Source organism: Vidua chalybeata, chromosome 3, assembly GCF_026979565.1.
Source record: "Vidua chalybeata isolate OUT-0048 chromosome 3, bVidCha1 merged haplotype, whole genome shotgun sequence".
Lineage (NCBI taxonomy): Eukaryota > Metazoa > Chordata > Aves > Passeriformes > Viduidae > Vidua > Vidua chalybeata.
The window spans coordinates 31,243,425-31,270,910 of record NC_071532.1 but is presented as its reverse complement, the minus strand read 5'-3'; the positions used below and the strand labels follow the sequence as shown (position 1 = coordinate 31,270,910).

The 27,486-nt window shown below is 40.8% G+C and overlaps 1 protein-coding gene across 1 annotated transcript in view; it reads right to left on the bottom strand.

Moving 5' to 3' along the window:
• CNIH3 (cornichon family AMPA receptor auxiliary protein 3) overlaps positions 1–27,223 on the bottom strand; it is a 44,572-nt gene extending 17,349 nt beyond the window's left edge. Inside the window, exons 1-3 of the mRNA XM_053938580.1 lie at positions 27,110–27,223; positions 6,595–6,663; positions 3,622–3,669 (exon numbers count right to left, since the gene is read on the bottom strand). Coding sequence (XP_053794555.1) covers positions 3,622–3,669; positions 6,595–6,663; positions 27,110–27,190 — 198 coding nt within the window. The 5' untranslated portion in view covers positions 27,191–27,223. The remainder of the gene's footprint in view (positions 1–3,621; positions 3,670–6,594; positions 6,664–27,109) is intronic.
• Between the last annotated feature and the right edge of the window lie 263 nt (positions 27,224–27,486).

Genomic DNA, 27,486 nt, shown 5'->3' with positions numbered 1-27,486 from the left:
CCCAACTAAAACATTAAAACTTGCTTTAAAAATGTTAGGTGGATAGGTTTTTAGGTTTGTTTTGTTTTAAACACCCCAGCTCCTGATTCATTATCTACTATACTACTGCTAGTACTAGAGTGCTGAACTGGCTGAGTTTGGTTATTCAAATACAGTCCCTGCAGGGGTTTTTGTCTTTGTGTTTGTATTCTTCAAGACAGTTCAAGTTCATCTGGAACATCTTTGAGATTAATGTCACCTTGCCTGTGGTTAGAACTCTTCTTGAATCTACTCTCTTCCCATCATCCCTTCAGGATTTGTTAAAAAAAAAAGCAAAAACAAAAACCCCAAATAAAATAAAGAAAAAGGATTAAGCTCTGGTACAGTATTTTCTTACACTTGCAGTTTAAGGAATTTTAGGCATAGCTTAACTAAAATGCTGCACTACATTAGAAAAATGAGTAAAAGTCTGTCTTCTATCAACCTCAACTCCCTCCCCATTAAGTTCCAGTTCTGATGTTCAGAAATCATTCTTACTTTAGTTTAACAGGTTTTAAAAACAAATATTTGCTGATAATTGGAGAAGAGTTACTTAAATTGTTGAGCAGTGACTGACATGAGCAAACTGAAATCTGAAATGTGCTCACTGAGCAAGAAGTTCAATCAACTCTCCTCCTTAGTGAGGATTTATTGAATTAATTCAAAAATTAGGATGCATAACCTAATCAGAATTTAATTTAAATTTCCTCCAAGGTAAAGTAATAATATTGCAGTGCTTGATTAATGAATTTGACTGTATTTTAATCTAGGAAATTCCTAATTGTCCTTAGTGTTAACGTAAGTATCAATTAAGAGTTAAAAATAAGGAATCAATCGGTTAGCTAGATTTCTTGAAATACAACTGCAATTACAATTAAATAATATTGCTGTCATCAGTAACTGAACATATTTTAACAACCCCGCCAAAATATTTGACTGTAAAAATCATGGTAGACCTCACAGGCAGATCTTGGCACATCACAGGCACCCCTCAGCAGGGCTGATAAGCCCAAGAAGCCTGAGCTGCTCTGTACTGCTCTGCTCCCACCCACCACTAACTTGGGTCCTCTGGACAGCACTGCAGTGAGCCATGGAATCACATCCTTAGGGAAACAAAGGCAATTTAGAGCAAAAAATCCTCCACAGCATTTGCTCACACTGGTGTGTCCTGAGTGAATCACCCGACACTTGTATGGCAACCAATGTGTGCATGATGGGATATTCCACAGCACAGGAACACAGATCTATCCTACAAAACCCCACAGCACTGAATAAAATGAGGCACCTGTAGCCTGAGAGGACCTCACATGATGCTGGGTTCAGAAAAGAAGCCTTCTCAGTTACTTCAGGGCAGAAGAGATCTGACTGTGGATATAAAATGTTCATAGCTTCTTTATGCGGAATCAATCATTCTTCAGTAACCAGAAAATGTAGGCTTATTTAATTCTACAGCACCATAGAAACAAGGACCCATGTGTTCCTGCATGTCTACATGCCAGCACCATATACACCTGCTTCACACAAACCCTGCTTGTTTTAATGGTATAGAAACATTTTCCCCAAACCAAACATCAGAAAATGCCTGGCTGCAGAACAGTTGCATCCTCCATTCTATTTTGGAAAATGTAAATAAGTTACATAAATTATATCATATCTGGTGAAATATCACACACCTGGTCACAGTTTCTCAATAAATTTCTCCAAATATTTTGGAGATAAACCCAAAAACACATCCTTAAAAAAGTCTTCGCTCACTGGGATCAGATTTCTATGACATATTTAACAATTTAACAATTCCCAAGAACCCCTTCTAAAACCAGCATATAATGAAATTGAACATACTTTTATAGCCCACCTATAACCTCTTTAGAACAACAAATTTACATTAGCTCTTAAGCATTAAGTTCTAATGTCATAAATATCAAGATACCACTGTTTTCAAAGCCCTATAAAAGAACTTCCTGACTTCAAAACAGGTATGCTGTTTTGAAGTCAGGAAGTTCTTTTATAGGGCTTTGAAAACAGTGGTATCTTGATATAGAAGTAGAAAAAGGCCCTAAAGCCACACAATATTGAAGGATATATTTAGTACTTGCTGGAAGAATCCTAACAGCTATTTTCCTGTATCAATATAGCTGGCACTCAATTCTTTACTGTTTTTCCTCAATTTTCCTCTATGCTACATAAAACACAGCTATTTTTAGCGGTTGTCAGATTTCAAGGCTACAAATCTCTGTAGTTATTGCACCCTCCTCTTCTTGCATATGATCTCTCAATTAAAACAAATGTGTCCCCAAAGAACTTTGAAGAAGAGGCTGAATTAACAAACCACTTAAGTGAACCAGAAGTAAGCCAATCCCCTATGAATACAGAGTCTGCAATTAGCCAAAACGCTCCATTTTGCTGTTCACAACAAGGCCAATGTGCAATAAAAATTAAACATTGATGCAGGCAAGGCATTCCCGTGGGGCTCACATATATTAAATCATTACCACTCAACAGTTGCTTTATGTCCAAGAAACTGGGACACAGCTTGAGACTGGCTGGCTGCCTATTTGATAAAGTGGAAAGCTATTGGTGATAAGTATTTTCCCTTATTTTTGTCACCCAAGTGGCATAACCAGGCTCAGGAAGTACTTAAATGTGGCTCCCAGCAGTCACATGCTCACAGTGGTGCCAGACACGACTCAGGTTCTGACTGAGGAGAGGATGGCAGCCCAAAGGTTCTGCATGGAGTCACAGTTATACCTTTGGATCAGCCCAAAGTGATAATCCCTATCACTGGCTTTCCCAAAACCTCTGAGGATGATGCCACCAGCTTCTTAAAACCCTATCTGAATTTAGGTCTTAGCTCGATTAGGGTGAATTCAGCAGTCCTCACTGCAGCGATGACCTTTTTAAGGAAAAATTCAGGACTTAGGTGGCTTCATTACCACTCTGCAGGACACAACATATAGAAATTTGAACACAGAATAAAATAGTTTACAACCATGATTATTTTTACTTCAAAGGGACACAGTCAGGAAAAACAAAGATTGCTTATGAAAATCCTATTTGAAGCCACAAATGAGTAACCCACAATCTATCAGCTCCTTCAAATGTCTCAGTAGCTGAGGCACTCAGCATCTCACCTGTGTCAAGCTAAAATACATACTGTTACCAACTTTTCCATCAACCAGAAACCTTGAATATTAGATAGGTAACTAATAATAATATTCAGCATGTCAAATATACTAAGCCACTGTTCAGAAAAAAAAAGGGTATTTTTAAAGCCTGTACTACAACAGTAACAGCAGTTTTATAGGACTATAAAAGAACCTCCAGCTGCAACTGTAAAAGGACCTGCCACCTTGGAAAAGCTCATTCCAAAATAAATGGGCTGGTGTTCTGAAGTTCAGTTTTTATCCAGACACCCTCTATTATATCAGCCTTTTAAAATTTGTCTTGCTCTGTCCTTACAAGGTCACCCTGACATTCAATTCTCAGTTGAATCCAGCTTTCCATCAACAGAGTGTGAGGATCAAAGAGAAAATAAATGCACATTGCCACTGGATGGCTTTAATTCTCATAAACTTCACAAATCCTTGGCTGGTTCACACTCACCTTTCGCAGGAGGAAGCAAATCCGCTCAATATTCCTCAGCCGCTCCCTCTGTCAAGAGAAAGTGAGGGAAAGGCAGGAGATTAGCTGGTGCTACAAATGAAGATAATATATTACAATTACCAGGGGTCAATGTTTTAATTAATGGCTGCAGTGAAGCAGCACATGATATTAATCTGGATGGACAGCATTCACTTCTTAGCCACTGCTTGCAAACTCAATGATTTTCCCATTTCTAAGTCCCAGTAAGTTATTTCTCATTTGTTACTGGGTGTAAGAGTATCAGCTGGGGATTCAGGTCTGTGTTAGCCTTCAGCCAGAGGTTGCCAGAGTTTGCCAGAGTAGCCAGAGTAGCCTTCAGCCAGAGGTTTTAAGTCATCATTTGTGGCTCTATTCAATTGTGCCAATTCATACCACAGAGTCTTGGTCTGGCATTTTCAGGCAACCAACCTCTGGCTTCAAGATAAACCTGAGTGGGAAAAACAACGAAGTTTGCATGGCAGCTCTTCCTCTATCGCTAAGATGTTGCCTGAACATGTGATACTAGAATTTAACACATTAGTGAAAGATATCTGAAATGGCCTAGAAATGCCACTTTAAACAACAGATGCATTCTTAAATACTGAGAATCACTGTAATTAAGCATTGTGACTCAAAAGACTTTCTAAAAACTCAACTCAGAGGAAGAAGACAAATCAAAGTCAGGCTTTCTTTTCAATGGCTCATAAAGAGAAGCTCACCAGCAAAACCAAATTTCACTGCATAACCCCTTGACTGGAGTTACTGTGAAAGATTCTACTTAGTGTTAGTTACACTGCAAAAGGCAGAGTGGGTTTTCTGTCCTCAGAAGACTACTTGATATTTTCATTTAGATATGGCAAAAATATTCCAAACAATGAACTTTTTAAAATAGGCAATGTACTATAACAATGTGAGAAGCCAGCTCTCCCTAAGCTTTTTGCTTTTCAAATGTTTTAAAACACAAGGTTGTGGAAAATTTAGTTCTAGTCTCCAAATAAATGTCTTTTTTGCTCTTCTGTCCCCAAATTTGAGCCATTTTTTTAAAAAAAAGTATCATTTTGGAAAGACAGTGAGGCAATGGCAGCTTGACAGGCCCCAGAAAAATACTGTGCCTCTTTTTAGAGTCTCTGAGTTAAATAGAGTCAGAAATTTTAGACTCACAGTTGCAAACATGAGAATGGATGTGTGTGGATGCGCCTGAGAAGCTGCAGAAAGCTCCCTTGCCTTCCAAAGTTGAGAGGGAAAGACAGATGCCAACTGCAGCTGGCCTTGGAGAAGTGGGAAGTCTGTCTCTGAACTGAAGATAATAGAGAGCAAAGCAGAAAATTTGAATTAAATTCTCAGTACTGACATTGATTTGCCTCTGATTTGTCTTTAATGCAGCCTCCTCTTGTCAAAAAGGCTCTACCCTCTGTCATGAAAACATTGTGGAGGACACATGGGAAAACTTCAGACAGTCTTACAGTGCAATAAGAGAAAACTACCCCATCAAATAAATGGAATATAGGTACAAGCAACGGTGCAGAGGGAAAAAAGAAAATACACTTGACCAAAGGTATAAAAAATCCCTGCTAAAAATCTTCCTTTTATGACAATATAAAAGGCATTGACATATGTACTGTGCATAAAAAAGCAATCTGAGATTATTGCTTGAATTATCACAGAAAGTTTAATGGAAGTCAAGTATGTGAACCAACCACAGAATACTCTGCTGTGCTTTCCTTTATGATTCACTTTTTGATTCCTCGACTCATATGACTGGAAATGGGACTTGTAATTTTTTTTTTTTTTTCATGGAGACCAATTCCATTACCATTTTAAAATAAAATGAGATTATCTCCATAGAGCATCTCAAGTTTTAGGAAGTGAACAATTTACTGGAATTTGGTACATATAACTCCAGTGTGCAGTTCTGAGATAGGAAGTAAAAACACATAAAGTGGATTGAAAATCAGATTACTTCCAGTAAATTCAAAACCAGATTACATCCACACTGATGTCCCCTATAGGATTTCTTCATATAATTTCTTTATTTTCTTCTCATTCTTTGCTTATGTGTTAGTGAACACTGAAAAAAAAAAACATCCTAGGGTTATAAAGTTTATGCTTAAAATCATCAGTGGTTTAAGCAGTACATGTCCTCAGCTGAGTTATGAAACAAAGTTAAATGGCAAAGTACTAGCTACTGCATCTGGTTATCAGTTGTATGCAATTTAAAAAATTGATACTCTGTAGAGACCAAATTCAGCACCTGTCATGATCATTGTCGTTCCCAGTGAGGTGGAGATGGGGAGCCAAGTTCTGCTCTCAGTTCTGGTGGTGCAAACTGGCACATGCAGCTGCAGTCAGCTAAATCACCCTAGATTACAGCTTTAATTAACAGAGGAATTTGGATATGCTTACATCTAGGCTGCATTTCTGGTTCATTAGTTAAAACTGAGTTTACAGTTAAAGGTATTTAATGCTCTCCTATAGCAAATACAGCAGAAAATTATATTTACTCCTAAAGCACAGGAAAATCCAAAGGCCTGCCATGGGACAGAAAGGTCCAGGCATGCACCTCTTAATAAATTCTTTCAAGATTTTAGCTCATTGATACAGACAGTATGGGAGAAAGTGGGCATCTCATGCTCAAACACAAAGAAAGCAAATTATTTCAAAAAGGAAAACTTGTGCCACAGAATGAAAAGGTGGAAAAGAAAGCATTAGCATCACATGACATTCTTCAGTTTTTGGATTTCCAAATTACTTTCCTGCCTCCTTCAGCAAAGAGGAAAGCCATTAACATAAAAATCGCCATCTGGCTTCCTAAGACTGGCCCAATAAACCAATTTTCCAAACCACAGCTGACTTCACAAGAGACTCCCTATTCATTTGCACACTCATCCTTGACCAAAGCTCAGTGCTGCCCGTTCCTGGAGCAGCCCCAGCCCCACAGAGCTTGGCTGTACTCACTGCGTGGGCCGGGTTGCACTGGTCGATGGGGCTCTTGAAGTCTGTCCGAAGCTCATCGAAGGCAATTATCTGAAAAACAATTTTTTCAAATCCTGTAATGAATGCTCCTTCAAACACTTACTTTCCTTGAGGGACTAATCAGATGCATTGCCTGCCTTCCTTGCTTTCCAGGGAAAATATGGAAAAATAGCTTCCCCGACACACTCCCTTTAGAAGTAAGTAGTTAAAACTTGGGATACTCCTACATATGACACCTAGAACTCATTAATCTGTCACTCTACAAAATCATATCTATAGCCTTTTCAGTGTTGCTACTTTCCATATTTCTTCCCTCATATCGGCAAGATTTCTGTTCTCAGATTTCCATATGACATAAAACTACTTCACAAGCAAATACATCTCCAAATTTGATGGAAAAAGTAATTAGCTGCCTAAAACAGAGATGTATCTGATATGATGTTCCAGGTTTACTGCATAAACAGCCCGTTTTTATTAATTGTTAAACCTACCTCAGATATTAATTCTGAATTAGTATGAGCTTCACATTAAGCTGCTATTCATTTACAAGCACACTTCTCAAAAGGTAAAGCACTCTAGAGCAAATATGCCCTTCCTAAATTCTGGCACGTTTTAGAACTTTACTTCAGACCTCATTAATGGAGAGATGTCTTTTGCTCAGGTCCTTTGGTTTCCTCCATTAACAGATGGATTGAGACACCCTGGTAATCAGTGGTGCTTTTAAAGCACAGCAGACAAATTGTCTATAGAAATATCAGTGTTTGATAGCATTTTCTTGGAAGATCTTGTGTTAGATCTAGTGAAGAGCTAGTGTTTTCTTGGAAGACAGTTTTCTTGGAAAGAAAACAGCTGTAATAATCCTCAGAACACTTCATTCAAAGATCTCAAAGCATATTCTTAACTTTGTGTTTGCATTCTATTAATACCTTTTCTGCTGCTTTTGTCTAGCTTCACCCAAGGAAGGAAAGCTCCCTGACAGGCACCACACAGACAGATGTTAAAACAGTGATTCCTTTTTAGACACCTTACAACCTAAAATGTCTGTTCTTAATAAAAGATGATGGAAGTACAAGGCAGCAGTCTGGTAATTAGTAGATGAGTGCAACAGCCATTCCTTGATGTGTAACAGCGTGCCCACTGCTTGGCTGCTCAGAAAGGAACCAACTGGGTGTGAGCACAGATCTGCTGCATAGCCAAAACACATTCATTTAACAGAGACCGAAGGCAGGAGCAGAAAACCTGAAAATGGTCTGTTCTTGAATCACAATAATATGGTGAGAGGCTCGAGAATAAAACCCAGAGCTACAATCCATGAATTTCAGCACTGCTCCACATCCCGCTTTAATGCTGCATTCATCCCACTGAAACACATTTAAAAATCAAAAGTGTGGCATTTTACAAGAGCACACCACAGAATTCAATTTATTCAACTATGACAAGTCAAAGTAGCAGAATAAACCACAAAGGGAACTATAAAATGTGATTACAAGTGAAGCATTTCTCCCTACGGATGCAGTATCTTTCCAAGTTAGGAATTAGATCTGCAATGGGAAAAGAGCAACTAAGAGAAGCTGTAAGGTGCTTGCAGTACATTTGTGAAGAATAAGGCTCATGACACCTCTGTATTTAATCTTTCTTGGACAGGCCTTCATATCCTCCAGCAGGACCAACTGCTAAGAGGGTTACACGTGAGCTCGTGAGTCAGACACACAAAGAATTGGGTATCTCTTTGCAACTGGATATCAGCATCAGCACTGACAGACAGGGGGAAGGATGGAAAAGATGTTAGCCTCAAATATACTGCACATTTATGTTTCTTTATATTTTTGTCTTTTTTTCCCCTTCTTTTTTTTTTTTTTTTTTTTACTTCACCAATATTTCCAGCTCTGTAGCCAAACCCCTACTCTTTACTTGCTGGCGCATAATTTATGTTATGCATGCATTATACGTAAGTGCATTGCAACACATCTGGCAGGTATTTAAGCACATGGTTTTCACAGAACCAGTAAGTGTAAATGCAACAGTCTCACAGGCAAACCTTTTGAGATGACTTCAAGTTATGACAATGTTAAGAGACATTCCTGCTACACCTGAAAGAGACTGAGGTCTGGTTTCAAGCACACACAGCTGAAGGAAAGTTTCTTCAATAAAAGTTTCAGTGTTTCTCTGGAAGGAGGCTGACAAAAATAAATCCTCCTCAATTTATTAAAAAAAAAGTTCCATAATATTTTATATTTTGTTAAATCTCCAGAAAGAGAAGTCTAGTGATGACATGAAAATATCTATTTTGATTTATGAAAAAGCACATTCCTGTTTCCTGTTTCTCAGTCACAGTGAAAATATGTAAAGCATAGGCAGGCTCAGAATTCAAGGAATATAAAGAAACTCCCAAAGCATTTTGGGGACATGGTTTTCTTCTGTTTTATTGTTGGGAGTGGGCTGTGTTGGGGTTTTTTAAATTGTTTTTAGATCTTACAATGTGGCTTGTCCTAAATCTAAAGCCGCAATTGAGTAAAACTGTAGCTTCTTAAGATTAGCAGTTGCTCACAACACACTGAGCAACTGTGCAAGAAATTATATTATATTACTGAAAATACAGCTGGGCTGTGCTGCAGTAGGGTTTACATAATTAATTAGGAAACATCCTCCTCTTTCAATTATAACTCGCCTTCTGCAGCAGTTTAATGGCCTGGGGTGTTGAGTGGATGGAGCTGCCATTTTTTCCATCCAAACCCCAAATAACCAAGTACTTGTCTCCCAGTGCTCTCAGGGGAGCTGCAGTGCTCTGACCACAGCCAGAGGAACAACCTCCTGCCTGCTCCCTTTCCAGCAGGACGTAGTTCATCCTGATTCCCACACATCTGCTGAGCAGAGCTGCTGAGTGCTCTGGGACAGTACCTGGACACGCTCAGGGGCTATTTCACCTCAGAACCTGCCACACTCACAGCATCTTGAGCTGAGCAGCTCATCTCATCTCACCTTGAGACAATGTAATAGATCCCAGGCAGGGCACTTCATAAGAAATGACATAGTTTCACCTTGGTAAATGAATGTATTTTATAAAGCATTCATTATCTTTCAGTTATCCAATCTAATTTGATGGAGGGTGGCAATCAAGACTACAAATCATGCACATGCATGGATATCAGCAACCCAATCTATGCAAAGGCCACACAATAAACACACTGTTCCAAATTAAAATGACCAGCCTGGTCACAAAGCTGAACAGAATTTGGAAACATGTGCTAGGTTCTTACAAAATGGAGAGATTTATTTCTATTAGTAAACATTAATGTTGTACACAGCTTCATAGACAGACAATAAGGACCATTTGACATTTATTTAGAAACTTGAAGAAAAGAAACCCCAAAACACCAAGTTATCTGTTGACTTGCAAAGCCTTACGAGGAAAAGAAAAAGTGCATCATGTTTAGCAATATTTTTTTATAATTACTGCGCAAACAGGCCAGGGATTGAATGGACAATGCATATTGCACTGCCTTCTGTCTTGGGGAATTTTCTCTGTGAATCCACATTGCAAATCACTGGAGGAAGTTGGTTCTGTCTCTGCCCTAGCCATGCTCTATCCTGGTGAAAGAAGTGTACTTGTGTGTGTTCTCCACTTAATAAAACTGAAGTTCTATAAAAATATTGCTTGCAGTCTCTGGTGATTCACACCATCTGCAAATCTCAAAACACCCAGTACAAGCCAGTAAGGAGTTTGCCCCAATTTATACACATAATGCATCAATGAGATCATGATAACAATACATGTTTCAATTGCAAGTATATTTATAAAATTTGTTTTAATTGCCTGCCCTCTCTCTGCTTACAGAGAGACCATAACAGCTTTGAATATGGAAGTATTCACATAAGATTGAACATGAATTTTGCTTTCTCTGTATGCTTATGTACCCTACAACACCCTTGATGCTAGAAATTAGCTATATCATCTCATTTTTAGGGAAGAAATTTTTTTTTAATCACTGAGCTCTTACAGAAACATATTTTAATTGAGAATGTGGTGGTTTAGGGTGGCAGTGAAGTTAGTGTAGGTGTGAATGCAGCGACAGCAAAGAAGTTGGATATTATTGCCTACTGGCATCTCAGGAAAGTTAAGATAAAACAGAACTTGATGACAACCACACCAACCACAGAACAGAACAGTAACACCTAACATATGCTTCCTTGCCACCACCCTGTCAATGCAATGCACCACCATCCCATATTGAAGGAACTGTCTTTAATGGTTCCTTTAGACAATTTGTCTCCCCTCCACTCTCCCAGGCAGCTTTCAGAGCACCCAGGCCTACAGTTCACAGGCTGACTGCAAGTCAGCACATGGACAGAAGGCAGATAGGATTAGGAGCAGGATGTGCTCCTAAATTTCATGTCTGCCCAGCAACGGATGCACAGAGATATTAACTGTGTTGGGAAAATCTGCTTGAACCATGAACTGATCCATTTTGATGCAAACTGGATGAGGTACTTTGCTGGATTTTGATGGGAAGAAGCAACAACTGAAAAAATGTCCATCAGGTAAGAGTCAGTCAGGGAAGAATGTAAAAGGACCTGGAAGGGAAGATAACTCACTGCCTTGACATGAGGGAGTAAGGGAGCCCATAAAGAGCTACAGAGAACAGGGACAGCAACAAAGTGGCAGATTGAGAGAAAGTTTTTTTTTGCTACCCAATTTGTATCATTATATGAAATGAACCTGAACAAGAAATTTATCTATGAGGTGCTCTTCATTCCTCTTTGTTCTCTGGTTGAATTTATCTGCTTAATGCTACCAAGAATGAAAGATATTTCAAAATTGTATGAATGGAGGGGCAGCCTGCCTCAAATTCCAGTGAATTTTATGCCTTTTATCATGTTGTATTTCCTGTCTATATCCATTGGTTAAGCATCTCCTATTAAAAAAGGAAAGAAGTCTCAAGTCTTGGTTTTCATCATACCTCTCTATGCAACACAGTAGCTTCCCAAATCAGTGGGTCTGATTTACTGGTGTTGATGAGAACCTTAGCAATAGAGCCAAATCAGGGCCAAAGAAAAAAGAGTGAGATGGAAAGTATTCCTTTCTTCTCTTCTCTTTCATTTTCTGAGTATTACAGTTATTAATTCACCACATATTAATAAAAGTAAACAATAATAACTAACAATGCTTTGTAGTTATAAATCTGCCTCCAAGACAATGAAGGTCTTAACAAAGGAAAATATAATTTCCATTTTTTATATAAGGGAAAAAATGAAGCTCAAAGAAATTAAATTATTTACAGAATCAGTAGCATAAGAACCAAAGTCTCTGGATTGTTGCACCATATAAAGTTTAGGGGAAAGAGAGAATACTGTCAGTACACTAATAGCATGAGAATCAAAACCATGCACTTCTTCCTGATTATTGTGCTGTTGTTCACCTCTAGAGAAGAACATTGCTTTAAGCAGAACCTTTTTGGATTAAAGTTGCAAATGTTTTTAAGTCATTCAAGGGTAGAAAATTGTTCTATTTGTCAGATTTCACATTAACAACTGTATGGCATTTCTTTGCTCTACTTTGCTTGAATTTCACATGTTGCCACCATCAAACAACCCTAGACACAGAAATCCAAAGTGTGGCTCCATCCAGTGCTGCACAAACAAACACCTGAGCACCCAGTCTATATCCCTTTACTGAAGTTCTTTTGTCTGTAAAAGGATTCTACATTTAGGACAACATGATTTAAATTTTTTAGGCTCTAATTCAAAGTTCAAGCTAATTAAAGTAATGAAAATCTTAGTGCAATTTCTCAAGTATTTAAGCCAGATTCTAAGGCTTCTCCAATAGGAAGTCCAGTATGCAAATTTAAAAATGCATAATCTCCATTCTGTAAACACGACTCAAAATTATTTCCTACCTATCTATGGAAATGTAGAGGTATAATTGTACTACTCTAAGTAAATACTGATGAAAATCCATAGAGGAAGGCTCTTTTGCTGAGAGCATGTGTGCACAAACATGCCAGCCTGCACTGCTATATTTACACCTGTTTTTCCCTGCATAGATAAAAACAATGCAAGAGAAAATGTAACAAAATTAAAAAACACCCCAACCCTATACAGATGGACAAAAGCAATATTACTGCATCAGCTACACAAAATCAGATTTCCAAGCCTGCAGCGAGGTGCAGGGGAAACCACGAAGAATTAAGAATAACTATTTGGCAGTCACCCGAAACACTCCACATCTATTAGTACAAGCATGCAAAACTGCATCTACATTACCTTCAGGGATACAACCACACTGTACAGAGCTTTGAGTGTCTTGATTGGAAAGTTACTATGTCCATGGCACCAGTTATTATTGCAACACTGCAGATCCCAGTTTGGAAAAGCAACCTGATTCTTGAATGTAAAGAATTCATATTGTTAATTTTGACAAAACCACTAAAAAACCCTCAGCAACTGCAAAATTTTGTTGTGCACACAATATTTCCAGAAGTATGATTTGACAAGCATCTATTGACAGAGTTCTACAACTCGTATAAAATGGGCTTTTAAAAATAATTTCATCTAACTGCAAGGTGAAACAGTTTTTACTGGCTAACAAGAGGATTCTGGCCACAGATTTCACTTGCTCACCACAGATACTGAAATATCTTCCCCAGTCATCCTGAAACTGAGATGTCAACCCCCTCCTGCAGCAGAGAGACAAATGTCCCACTGATTCACAACAGACAGAGATGACCTGTGCTTTTATCACAACTTTATACCCACTCGCTGTCTTCCAGTCTACACCAGCTGAAATCCAGCCAGACAAAATTCAGCTGTGCACATATAAAGTGCATTTTGTTAAGAGAAGGAAGACAAGCAGCAAGCTGTGCAGGAGGGATGATGCTAATATAGCTGTACAGAGCCTGTTTCTAAATAGGTTAATAGTTTTGCTCCCTGCAGCTAGAACACATTTCCAAACAGACCTCAAGCGGAGGAGGAATTTTTAAGGTATGTCCAGACTGCCATCCTTCCTTCTCTCCCAAAGGATTTCATCATTTTGTTGTCACGATTCTTCCTTTTTTTCTTAAACCTTACTTTACTGCATTCACTACAGGGAACCAGTTCAGAAACCAGCAGTGTTCTGCGAATCAAACACACCCCACAACTCACCCCTCAGTGGGACACAAACCCTTGCTACCAATAAGAAGAAAAAAACCCCCACATTTTCAATTAGCACCTAAACTGGTGAATACACCACATTGTTCTGAACAGAATGGAAGCTTTTTTGTGCATAGAGATGCAATACTTCCATTTTATTACATTCAGTGTGATAGAAACTATTCTTCTACCTCAGCTGGCTGAAGACTCCATGGGTCAGTGGTAAAGTTAATGTCAGGGTCTGAACCAAAGGCAGCAGGTATAGTTGGCATTCCCAAGCACTTGCATGTGTGCTCTTCTCTTTTTTCCAGTAAAATCTTACAGAGGATCTGACAGTATTTCCCACCAGCCCCAAAGGCACAAAATCTATGCAACATTGTGGGCTGGGGGAAATACAGGTGGAATCTCTGCAGCAATAGGGAACAGAGTATAAATCTCCCACACTCCTTGTGCTTTTGACACAAGCATGCCGCCAATATTCTCTTCCTGCATATGGTCTCCTCCTCCTACATGCAATGGGGTATTTAATGTGGATTCCTTATAAAACAAACAGGTTTTTCGATTTAGATAACAAGATCAAAACCTTTTAAACATTTCAGTATCTAACTGCTTCTGATCGCCTCAGTTCAGCACCAAAATCCCAAGATCAGTTATTCACCAGTGACATCAAACTGACATGTCATTACTGGGAATGCTGTCACTTCTTAGTTAGGTATTAACTTGATTTGATGGTCAGGACTTGAAAAGCAAACAATCTGCTACAACAGGATTCCCAGTCACAGCCACACATTCAGCAACCTAAGAAAAGGCATCACAGAATCACAGAATGGGTCAGGTCGGACAAGACCTCAGTGTGTCCAGCCTCCCTGCTCAAGCAGGGTCATCCCAGAGCACATGGCACAGGACTGTGTCCACATGGTTCTAGAATATCTCCACTGAGGGACACTCTACACCTCCTCTGGCCATTCTGTTCCAGTGCTTGGTCACTGCACAGCAAAGAAGTTCCTCCTCATTGTCCAGCTAAACTTCCTGTGCATCAGTTTCTGCCCAATGCCACTTGTATTATTGACTGGCACCACTGAGAAGAGCCTGGCTCTGCCCTCTTGGCATCCTCCCTTCCGATACTGACAGACAGACATTTGATGAGGTCCCCTCTCAGTTGTCCCTTCTTGAATCTGAACAGTCCCAGCTCCCACAGCCTTTCCTCGTAAGGGAGATGCTCCAGTCCCTTGATCAAAGCAAAGGTCATCGTAACAAGGTCATACAGATTCTTGCACCGACTTCTTCTTCTGTCCTGGAAAGGATGTAAACAAGGACCACATCTGCAGATAAGCTGAACAAGCATATGTATAAAGTCAGGCCAAGACTTCACCCTTAGTCTTGATCTCTTCAATGGGCCAAGAGGAAATGATGGGAGTTTGGATCCAAGCTTTACAGCTGAGGTGTCAAACTGTGGCTCTGATTTAGGGAATATCTAGTGCAGATGAATTGGTTGGCAGATCCCCCATCCAAGCAGGGGGAGAAGAAAGCAGTATTATTTTCTATCTATGTCCAGGAGAGGCTGCAGAACTCTGCTTTCAGCACAAGAGATAGCACTGCTTTGCCCTTGCTTCTCTTTATACTAAACTCCATATCAGCTAAGAAAACACAGTAAGAAATTAAACAACTCCAATATATTTCTCACAGCATCTGTATCACAGATGCATCACTACAGATTTGTACATCTGCTACTTGCATAGGCCAAATTCTTCACTATCCAGTTTTTTCCACACCAAACTGGGGACAGGCTAGATCTGAGTTGGTAAAACACCTGTACAAGAGGCTGGCCAGATGTAGAAGGTAGGAGGAAAGGTAGTCTGGTTACAGTGGTCCAATAGCTGGTTTATTCTGTCTGGAAGAAGGTAACTGCCTACCAACAGATGTGAGAGGGTTTATACTTCTGCCCTTATTTTTCCTCAAAATTACAAATAATCTCTAGTTTATCTCACCCTAAATTCAGTGTGCTCCCATGCAATGTTTCTACTTGTCTTTTAATTCTCATCAGATTTACAGTATATTCAAGGAGAAACCCACAGATGCATTACAGCCACAAAGCTCCATCTTCGTAAATTATTCTCAAAATGAACTGAAGCACTTTTTCTATTACTTAACAGTTCAAAGCTGATAATCCAAAGCTAGGAATAAACAGACTGTTTCTGCAGAATAAATTCAGGGAAAGGGTAGTAAACAGATGGGAAAATGTACCAAAATAGGTACAACTAGAAAAAAAAAATATTTGCCCCAAAGAAGATGGTAAGAGAATGAGATCAAAAGAGAAGATTCTTTTCAATATCAGTACATAAAGGTCATGGGTGAGAGATTGGCCAGCTGGCTGGTGCTGTCTCTAAGCAAGTATCCAGTCTTATCACCACAACATAATTTGTTCTTTTCTTGAGCTTCCAAAGACTCCTACATATTCCTACAAGTTATTATTTTGATATTTTAAAGTTCTGTTATGCTGATACATGCTTGGGAGAAGCATTACCTTCCTTTCCCCCACACACTCCTTAGCTTTCCTCTCATTGCTGCTGATACTTTTTCCCCCCTCTCCCGTGTTCTCCATTCCTACCAGTAGCAATTTATGCACATTCACCAAAATCCAGGAGTCACATAAAGGAATCTGGGTTCTGCCACTAAAAAATCTGTTCAAGCATGTCACACATTACACCATACCCACACAGAAGATTCATGACATGGGCTGTCCAAAAACATCCACCACCTGAATTAACCATGCCTTCTGGATTCAGGTAGCCTTTTCTGCTCAAATAATTGCCTCCCAAATGAGAATGAGAACACAACAATCCTCCCTCTTGTTGGTCCCCTTGCTCACACATGGATTTTCTTCCTCTCATTTCCTCTTTCCTTCATATCTTCCTCCCTGAAGTCCTGCCTCCCACAGTTCCACTTTCTCCCTTCCCACATCATTTTTATTCCCCATTACCCACTCAGCAGTGGGGTTCTACTAAAGCTGTCTCAGAAAGAAGCCCGTGGGAGGCAGATATTCTGCTGGATCTGTGCTTCCTGACTTTCAGTGGCACAGTAGGAGCTCAGCTGGACCAGCAAGAGGCCGGACAATGGAACAGGGGCTCTTCTAATGCAGACAGCATCAGGCAGGGATGACCACGTTAAAGACCTTCCCAAGTTTTGTCAAAAAGAGGCCAGGCAGAACTTGGAGGAAATAACTCCAAGGCCAAGAGGCACACAGAGACATATGGGAAATGGCCTTCAGCCACACAGCTGTGTTTGCAGGGTTAAGGCAAGAGGAAGCAATAAAGCACTGGAACTGTGGTTGCAGAAAAGAGGCAAGGGGAAGGGACACAGCAACATGTAGAAGTGATCAAAAATTGAGACTAAAAGAACAGCAACCCCAAAAGCATCCTCATCTGTTCAGCAATGTTCTCATAAAACTCCTTAGTTTAATTACAGGAGCATGATTAAGGATAAGGATACATTTCAGCATAGCTCCAAACAGGTCTGTCACTTGGATGATCAGCAAATCAATTTTCTAAAGGATCTGCTAATAGTGTTTATATAATACTGAGGGAAGAACAACTCTGAAGCACATGCAATCCAATTGATTTCAGTGGAGCCTTCATTATGTTTGCTTATAAATGCCCATTCTGTGAATATATAAAGAAGTTTCTAGTTAGATGGTGATACAATGTGAATTATTTAGCCCAAACTCATAGCATGATAAAATAATAATGCAACAGAAGATTGACTAAACAATTACACACTTGAAACCGTGACTCACACACAGCGTGAAGATGGTTGGCATTTAAATGCATTTAAAAAATCAAATGTCATTCTATTAACAAAAATGGTGCTTCTATCAACAGTGCCTGGCACTTGCACAGTATCTAGTATGAGATAATTGCAAGGGCTATAAGTTACTAATTATCACCATTTTACTGTCAGTTTCCTTAATTCTTTAAGCTTTGGTTTCTCCAGCAATGTGCTTAGACTTCCAGATGTATTCAAAAAAACCCAACCTATATTTGATAGCTAGAATATTACATAACCTGCAAAAGCAGAGATACAAAAGGACCTGAGACCAACTCAGATTTTTCATGACCTGTTACATTGGTGAGGGAGTTGCAAGCCGTGTACAATAGGAAAACTCAGTGATGGCACTACCTCTTCATCTCCCTTATGTTCTGCTTCATGTGTTCACATTATCAAAACTGGAGCCATAAGTTCAGCACACCTGCAGTATCTTGCTGAGAAAACCTACTTCCATTGTAAATGTTTTGTGATTTTAATGTAACTTTCCACAATGGCAATCTTAAAATAAATCCTTGGTTTATAACAATACCTTTTCAATGGGAAGGGGAGAAAAATGTAAAGACTTTTGTCCTGCCTTCACAAAGTACACTGATGGCTCTCTGAATTTAAACCTACCCTTTGTTTAAAGCCATTTCCTCTTGTTCTGTTCCTTGTAAAAAGTCCCTCTCCAATTCTCTTGTAGGCCCCGCTCCAGTACTGGAAGGTGCTATAAGGTCTCCCTGGAGCCTTCTCTTCTCCAGGCTGAACAATTCTAATTCTTTCAGACTTCTCAGGGTGCTCTAAACTGCTGAGCATCTTCATGGAACTACTCTGGATCCACTCCAACAGCCACGCTCTTATGTTAGGGATTCCAGAGCCAGGCACAGCACTACAGGTGGGATCTCATGAGAGCACAGTAGAGGGGGAGAATCCCCTCCCTTGACCTGCTGGTCACACCTCTTTTGATGCAAGCCAGGAATGTTTGGCTTTCTGGGCTATGAGCACACCTTGCCAGGTCATGCTGAGCTTCTCATCCACCAACACCCCCAAGTCCTCCTCAGGGCTGCTCTCCATCCATTCTCCACCCTGGCTGTATTTTTGCTTGGGGCTACCTTGGCCCAGGTGCAGGATCTGGTCCTCAGCCTTGTTGAATGTCAGGAGGCTCACACAGGCCCTCCTCTCCAGCTGTCAAGGTCCCTCTGGATGGCATTCCTTCCCTCCCACGTGTCGACCACACCCCATAGCCTGGTGTCATTAAACCCGCCGAGGGTGACCTTGGTCCTACTTTCAGTGTCACCAGAGAGGTTTAACAGCACTGGTTCCAATTCCGACCCCCGAGGAACATCACTTGTTACTGGTCTCAACAATCCAGCTGTTGGCCGCAACACTGAGAGTGCAACTATCCAGCCGATTCCTTATCCACTGAGTTATCCATCTGCCTAATCCATGTCTCTCCAGTTTAGAGGCAAGGACGTCATTCAGGACAGTGTCAAATGCTTTGCACAAGTCCAGGCAGATGACACCTGTTGCTCCTCCCTCATCCACCAACACAGTAATCCTGTTGTAAAAGGTCACCAAATTTCTCAGTTTGATTTCCCTTAGTGAGGCCATATTGGCTGCCACCAGCCATTTCTTTCTTTTCCATTTGCCTTAGCATGGCATCTAGGAGGATTTGCTCCATGATCTTGCATTCAGTTTCCTGGGGTGGGTTCCACAGAAGTTAGCACAAAACTTTTCTCAGGGGAATGCACCATGAGGATGACATAAAAGTCAGAAGCTGCACCACAGAAATTCCAGCCACGTGTAAGAAAACAGTGCTCACAGTGCAATGAGTAGAGTACTGGAACGAGTTCTCAGACTTGCAGAATCACAGAATGGATCAGGTTGGAAGGGACCACAGTGGGTTTCCTGGTCCAACCTCCTGCTCAAGCAAGGTCATCCCAGAGCACATGGCACAGGATTGTGTCCACATGGTTCTGGGATCTCTCCAGTGAGGGACACTCTACACTCCTCTGGGCAATTTGTGTCAGTGCTCAGTTACCTGCAAGTAAAGAAGTTCTCCTTCATCTTCAGGTGGAACTTCCTGTGCATCAGCTTCTGCCCATTACTTCTTGTCCTATTGACTAGCACCACTCTAGAAGAGCCTGGCTCTGTCCTCTTCACACCCTTCCTTCAGATACTGACATTGATGAGGTTCCCTCTCAAGGCAGAACAGGCCCAGCTCCCTCAGCCTTTCCTCAGAAGGGAGAAGCTCCAGTCCCTTGATCATCTTCACAGCCCTCCACTGGACCTGCTCCAGCAGCTCCATGTCTCTCTTGTACTGAGGAGCCCAGAAGTGGACACAGGTCTCCAAATGTGCCTCACCAGGGCTGAGTAGAGAGGCAGGATCACCTTCCCAGACCTGCTGGCAACAGTTTTCCTAATGCATCCCTGCATACCATTCGTCTTCTTGGCCACAAAGACAAACTGCTAGCTCAGGGACAGCTTGCTGTCCAACCAGGCTCCCAGGTCTTTCTCCACAGAGCTGCTTTCCAGCAGGTCAGCCCCCAGCCTGTGCTGGTGCCTGGGGTTATTCCTCCACCAGTGCAGGACCTTGAATTTGCCCTTGCTGAACTTCAGGCAGTTCTTCTCTGCCCATCTCTCCATCTTGTTGAGGTCCTTCTGAAGGGCTGCAGAGCCCTCTGGGGTATCAGCCACTCCTCCCAGCTCAGTGTCACCAGTGAACATACTGAGGACACATCTGCCCTCTCATCCAAGTCATGGATGGGAAAGTTAAACAACACTGGGCTCAGTATCAACTCTTAGGGGACACCACTAGTGACAGGCCTCTCCCATGCCATGGATTACAACCCTCTGAGGTCTGCCATTCAGCTAGCTCCAAATGCACCTCACTGTCCACTCATCTACTCTACACTTCCTGAGTTTGCCTGTGAGGATGTTGTGAGAGACAGTGAGGAAAGCCTTGCTGAAGTCGAGGTGGGCAATATCCACGGCTCTCTCCTCACCCATCCAGGCAGTCTTTCATCTCTCCACCCATGAAGAGTTCATAAGTGATCTGGACAGGACCTTGAGCAGCCTGGCCTAACTTTGAAATTAGGCCTGCCTTGAAGAAGAGATTTGACTGGATGATTTCCTAGATGCCTTCCAATCAAAATTATTCTATGAACCTTTTACCATTTCTTTTAACAGGAACAAGACATTTCTGAAGTTGTAATTACTATCAAGGAATACAGGAACCATTCTATTAATAAAATTGCTTCTTGCTCTCTGCACACCATCACAGTCACAAGTTGAATTTTTAACAGGGAACTTCCAACTGTGAAACCCTGGAAGGTGACCTAGTAAATCAAACAGTATTTGACATTCTTCTGCCTTTGCCCCATCAGCTGACTCTGCCCTGTGACTTTAAGTGACTCTTTTCAGAGTGGAAATAAGAATAATTCTTACCTGTTTCATGTGAGAGAGATACTTTGTTTCCACAGAAATTGGAAGTGTTTTCCAAACTACAATCACCAGAAGAGTAAGCCTCCCAGTATCCCCAGTTTACAACTTAAATGAGACCTAGTTCCACTTCCTGGTAGATTCACATCCAGATGTCAGCAGCCGCACTGGTTATAAATGAGAGGCATGTCACAGGCACTGAGAAAGAGGAGTGGGTCAAAGAGATGTCTGTTATCTGTATGGAAAACATTCTCTGCTGAGCTTCCTCCTCCTTCTGAAAAATACTTTGCTAAAAGGATATTTATGTTGGGGTGAGGGTAATCCACTAAGCCAGAGGTCTGAAGGCTGAATTCAATGTTTTAAATTTGGTTTAATGTAGTATGTGGTGGCTGAATAAACAAACACATGTAATGAGCTATAAACTCATGCCTCCGACTCAATCTAAGAGTTACTTATGGTCTAATACAATATGACAGCTATATTGCCTTGCTTATTAACAAGCATAGCAGTTACTTAAAAGCACTAGAAATACATTCTTTACCAATTTGGATATAAATCCCTTTAGTAAGTAGATTTTACAACTAATCCTAAGACCAAAAACCCCTCGGATATGTGACAACCAAATAACATTTAAATAGCTCTCTGCACATATTGTGGGAGGCACGAGACTCCACAGAATAATTTATTTTACACAGATAATGGAGTCACTGTGACTTGTAAGGCATCCAGAATTACAGCCAGTGGGAAACACACACAATTTAAAATCTTTCTCCAAATAAGTCTCATCATGACAGTTCAAACAAACACAGAGATCCTGCTTAAGTCTATGCTGGAGCCAATAGACTGACTTCTATGATCTTTTTAATTATTATTTAAGCATGGCAAGGTTACTAAACTGAGATGTGCCTCTTTCCCAATATAAAAGATACAGTTTGCTCCACAGCCTGTGCTGCCTGGCCTAATATCTGTCTGTCAGCATTAATGTGACAAACTTCTGAAAGAAAAGTTATAAGGGAACTGTCAAGCTATGTTATAGCCAGGGCAATCTGGCTGTGCTGTCTTTGAAAAGAGTGGAAATATCAGACTCATTCCTTAAACCGTACTGCCTATAAAACCTTGAGGGACAATGTGCTTAGCTGCTTAGGCAAGAGAAGAACATTTTCAAGAAATATGTATAACACACAGCAATAGCATTTGTGTTCCCCTTCATCAAGCCTTAATCTGATTTTATTTTTAAGCACTAATTATCCAACATTTTCAGAGAAATGCATTAATGGCTCATTAAAGAACAGTATTGAACTTCAATGTCTGTAAAGAATTCAGGCTTGACCAGAAGTCTGTAAGGAAATTATTTTCTTTTCAAGACAGGCTCTAAAGCATTGCAAAGAGGTTAAATTGAGATGACTGATAGCCTTCACCAGAGAGAAGCACAGGTTCAAGTCAGATCATAGCTCTCTTTATAGGTTTCAGGTAGGGCAGAGCTCTCCTCCAAACCTAAGTTACAAGAAACAAAAAGACAGATACACAGAGAACATTTGTAGATCAGCAGACAGTTTGTGACCAAAGTGTTTTGCTCAACTGAATTTGCTATCAAGCCAAACTTAGGTGCTTTTTATGTATCTTCAAAATTAAGGCTGTACAATTTATCAAAAAATACGCTAGGAATTTTATGAGGAAGCCTAAGTAAGTCAGAAACCAAATAGTCATTAAATTCTACATCCATAACTCCTTGAGAGCTTTTGAATTTTTTACCTGCGCTATTGAAACTTGAGTGCTAATAAAACACAGACCACATCACCAGGACACTACAGTGACGAAAAGCAGAAGTGGCAACATCTTATATGTGTATAGCATCTTCTGTCAGAAAGCAAAGACTTTTTAGGAGTAGTCTTAAATAAAGTGACAGGCAGTACTTGCAGTTTAGTTCCATTACTCACACTTAGCAAATGAGAAAACAAGGCATACATAACTTAAGGTGTCTGATAAATATAACACACAAAGCCATTAGCAGAAACAACACTGAGTACAGATTCCAAGGGCTTAATTCCCTGGTGTTTGCAAAAAAAGGATGCTTTGATTAAAACTACAAGTCAATATTAGCTTATATTACTGTGTTCAGTCACAGCCTACCACTGTTTTTAATTATACATCTGCACTTGTAACTGTTAAATGAAGCCAAAGTTATATTAAGGTAGTTTATCAAGATTAATACTATCCTCACACTTCAAAAGAAAAATAAAGTGGTGTGGGGGGCATAAACCAAAAAAGCTCCATCTTCTACTGCTTTATTCTCCTTATACAAGTAGCTGCCATTACTTTAAACACACACTACTCTTGTTGTGCCAAAGGGCCGTTACTGGATTCATCTGCATTCATAACTACATCAAAATACTCCAAAAACATTCCAGTGTGGTACAACTTCTCAGGCTGGCAGTGCCAATTTTTTTCACTGGCATGATACCCCTGATACTTTCTGGCAATCCTAAGGTTATGAAGCAGTCACATGCAAAGATATGCTTGTACAACTTGAAAAAGAGATGGTCCACCATGGAAATTATTTTCTTTTTAATAGTAATATTCTTTAATAGTAATAGTACTTATGAATTGTTTTGCTGTGGACCACTGTTGAAGGACCACTGTAAGATGGACCACTTTGAAGGCTCTTTTCTTAAAGCTTTCCTTTAAATAACCAATCTCAAAGCAAGTCTTTTCATCTTAAAATATCACCAGAAGGGAAGGACTCAGATTACTCAAAACCAATATGATTTAAGAGAATATAGTGCTGCAGGACTCAACACAAGCATATCCCTTTTTAACTGAGGACAAATAAGGCACAACTTGGTCAACTTCAGTTAACTTCACTTGAGACACAACTTAGTGGAGCTACACTAGAAATGAATGTGGTGTGTCAAGTCTTGTTAGGAGTTCAAACAGACTTGACACGGCTCAGTTCAATGCTAACAAGAAGCTAAAATCTTAGTTCAAGATTGTTTAGGAATGGAATAAAACTGATTAGTAAAAAGCTGTATATAAAGAAGAAAAAGAGCTGAGAACAGCAAAACAAAGTGCCTGTGATAGCGGGAAGACTAATGCTGTTCTTGACCTTAACAAGATCAGATGAGGATATCAAATGATGTAGTTAGCAGACCAAATTCTGCTGTTAGTTGTATCACACACTTCTATACAGTGTTTCTAATACTGTGACATTACACCTAGAGGTAATGTAGTCACTGAACAACCTAAATGCTGTAAAAATTCCTGTACCACAGAGTGTCACATTGGTTTAATGTAGTACATGAAGATTTTCAAGTCCTTTTCTTCTGTTTAATATCTATGAGTAAAATTACAGTGATAATACATTAGGATAATTCTTGTGTAGAGTTTAAACAAATGTTTCTGATAATATCTAATTTGGCTCTATTGGGAGCTTTTTTTGTGACAGACACTGGCTACCTATACAAGAAAATCACTCAGAGGCAGGAAAAAATTACAATATATTCCAGGTATCTGGAAGACTGTGTTCATTTTGTTCACAATTCTTTAAAATGTTCTGACCAGCTTCATTCTGTCTGTTCCCAAAGAGTAAAGAGCACAGGAATGTATAAACAGTCTTTAACTCCTTAGAGGAAAGGCACCAGAAAAGCACAGTGTCCAAAAGTAAGAATCCTCATCTTACTCTCTTGTTTTGGTTGTACAGTTTTTATGAAACTTATTAGATCAATATGAATGAAACTCATAATTCCTCTAACTTGCCAGCAGGAAAAAAAATGAAGTTTTATTTGATCCGCTGTTAAATCATTCCAGATATATGTCCAAACCTCATTCAGCTTCAGGTTAGAACAACACCAAGTCAAATGCTACAGTTTTTTCTTATCCTTTAAAATAATGTACAAAATATAAATTCTTATTCTCAGAAATCTTCCAAAGTGATGGAACGCTCAGATTATTCATCAATTTACTCTTAGCAACAGAATGTCTTAAAAAATAAACAGGATAATATAATTATTGAAACACTCCTCTGCCATTATTAGAACCTATGTACAATATATTTACTGTCCTTTACCAGTATATTATAGTGGAAGAAAAATCAGGTCACAGGGAAGGAGTAGGAGTTTTGTTTCTTGGGAAGATTTTCACAACTGAGATGTTTAAGGTAAAAGAAACTCCTATGACTCAATAGATGACTTACAGACGAAACCAGACTGTACCAGTTCTTATAGAAAGGATAATAAAAATCCTTGTATTCTGTGTACATGGATAACATGGACGCCTAGAAGTTTATTTTGGCAGGGTGTTAAATCTGTTATTCTATGTCTTTCCTTCAAAAACCATGTATTTTAATAGAATTTTTCTATTTACTAGAAAAGATAGTGCCAATTCTTTCTCTCTTACAACACAGCAGCATTTCCAGCCATTTTCCATTTAAATTCCTCAATAATTTTTTAACAGATGTAAGAAACATGCAGTATAAACATATGTGTACTGAGAAAAGGTTTTCTTTCCTAGTTACCTTTACAGAGCTCTTATACTGAGGGACTGCTCTCCATGAGTTTATAGACTGAAAGTTAAAAAAATGTTTCACTAAGAGTAAATTTGCAGTAACTGCACTCATTTATGGGAGAATAATTTGCCAGATTTGCTACAAGTCCTTTAAGAATTCACACGACAATAACTCCAGACTCAAAAGAAGAGGACACAGTGACAGACTTCAAACACATAAAACAACCATTAAAATTGCTGCAGTTTAATTTGTAGCTAGAGATTCAAAGGAGAACACACTTCTAACTCTAAGCCCCTTGAGGAAGCTGTGGAGTTCTCACTTTTGGAGACCTAAAGATTTGCAGAAGAGGAGGAGAGAAAACATGAGTAATAATCTAAATTTTACTACTCTTTTTTTCAGAGTAGTGCAGTAGCTGGCTGCTAGAGATCCTTTCCAGCCTTGCAGTACTTGACATCACAACAGCGCTTGGCACTAGCATCACAGCTTGGTGGTTTCCTTAATTAAAAAAAAAAACACACAAAAAAAAAAAAAAAAAAAAAAAAACACAAACAGAAAAGAAACCCAAACAACTTGTAACATTGTTACATTGTTACACATCCCACGAAGAGTACAAAATAATTAAATTTCAAAGCATTCTTGCAACAGAAGGATTTCTTTCCGAGTGCAAATACAACTAAGCTAGCAGTTTTACTTCAATTTCAATAAAAATAAATTCTGCAGCTCCCTTGCTTGTTAGTCAAAGGAGGGTTTTTCTTTTAATCATACTACATCAGGTAGAAGCATCCATGAAACTCACTCTATTTTCCAACTGATCCTGTTCCATCCTGAACGCTTACAGCACGCAGTTATTGTGTAGCACACATGAAGTGTAATTAATTCTAAAATATGTAACAGTTCAAAAGAATTGCAAGTTATGCATTAGAATGATTTCACATCTTCTGAGTTACACGTTTACGCCTACCACAGACACCCAGCGAACAGTAAGGAACGAGCACCAACCCTGTGGAGTTAAACTAACGAAGGTGGACCACAAAATGCGGGTCATGTATCAGAAGGACGAGAGAGTTTCTCATTCAACTTTTAAGGAAGTTATTAATGTAGTAATTACTGAAGAGAAAACACCGTATCTGCTTCATCAGATACGGGGCGGTTTCCCCGTCACAGCGCTCTGTTCGCAGGCAAGAGAAGCATATGGTGTTACCTGGAGAGCTCCCGCCTGGGCACGGCCGGCGCTGAGCCGCGGGCAGCGCCGAACTCCGCCACCAGCGCGGGGCCGGGGCAGCGCTCAGCCTGCTCAGCGAGCGCTCCCGGCAGCGGGGCCCGAGCCGCCACAGACCCCGAGCTGCCACAGACCCGTGGCCACGGCTCCTTGCGCTTACAGCAATGTAATAAACACCGTCCCCCACGCAGAGGTCTCACGGCAAGCTTTGTCCGCCCTGGCCCCGCCGCGGGACGCCCTGGCCCCGCCGTTCTGTCCGCCCTGACCCCGCTAAGCGCCGACTGCCCGGGCGAGGGGCTGCTCGCCCCCGCCTCAGCCTGCCCCGCTCTCTCACGGCACCGGGACCCTCCACACCGGGGCTGGAGCCGCCTCCAGCGCGGGGGCTGCGGGGCTGGGGTACTCACATGCCAGATGGCGAAGAAGATGAGGGCGGCGCACAGGACCAGCGACAGCATGTAGCAGAAGGCGGCGAAGGTGAAGGCCATGGCGGGGAGAGCCCTCCGCGCCCCCCTCCGCCGGGCGGGAGGTGCCGGCGGGCGAGCGGCGACCCCCGGAGCGGCAGCGCGGCGAGCGGAGCGGGCAGCGCCGCACGCACTCGGGGCCGGGCGGCCGCCGCCCCCCGCAGCCGCGCCCGGGCCCGCCCCGACCCCCGCAACGCCCCCGGCCCGGCCCGGCCCGGCCCCTCGGCCGCGATCCCCTCCCCGCGGAGGCGCCGCGGTGGGCGGCCACCAGGGGTGGGTCCCCGGCTGGTGCTGGGGGGGATGCGCTGGGGGTCCGGGGC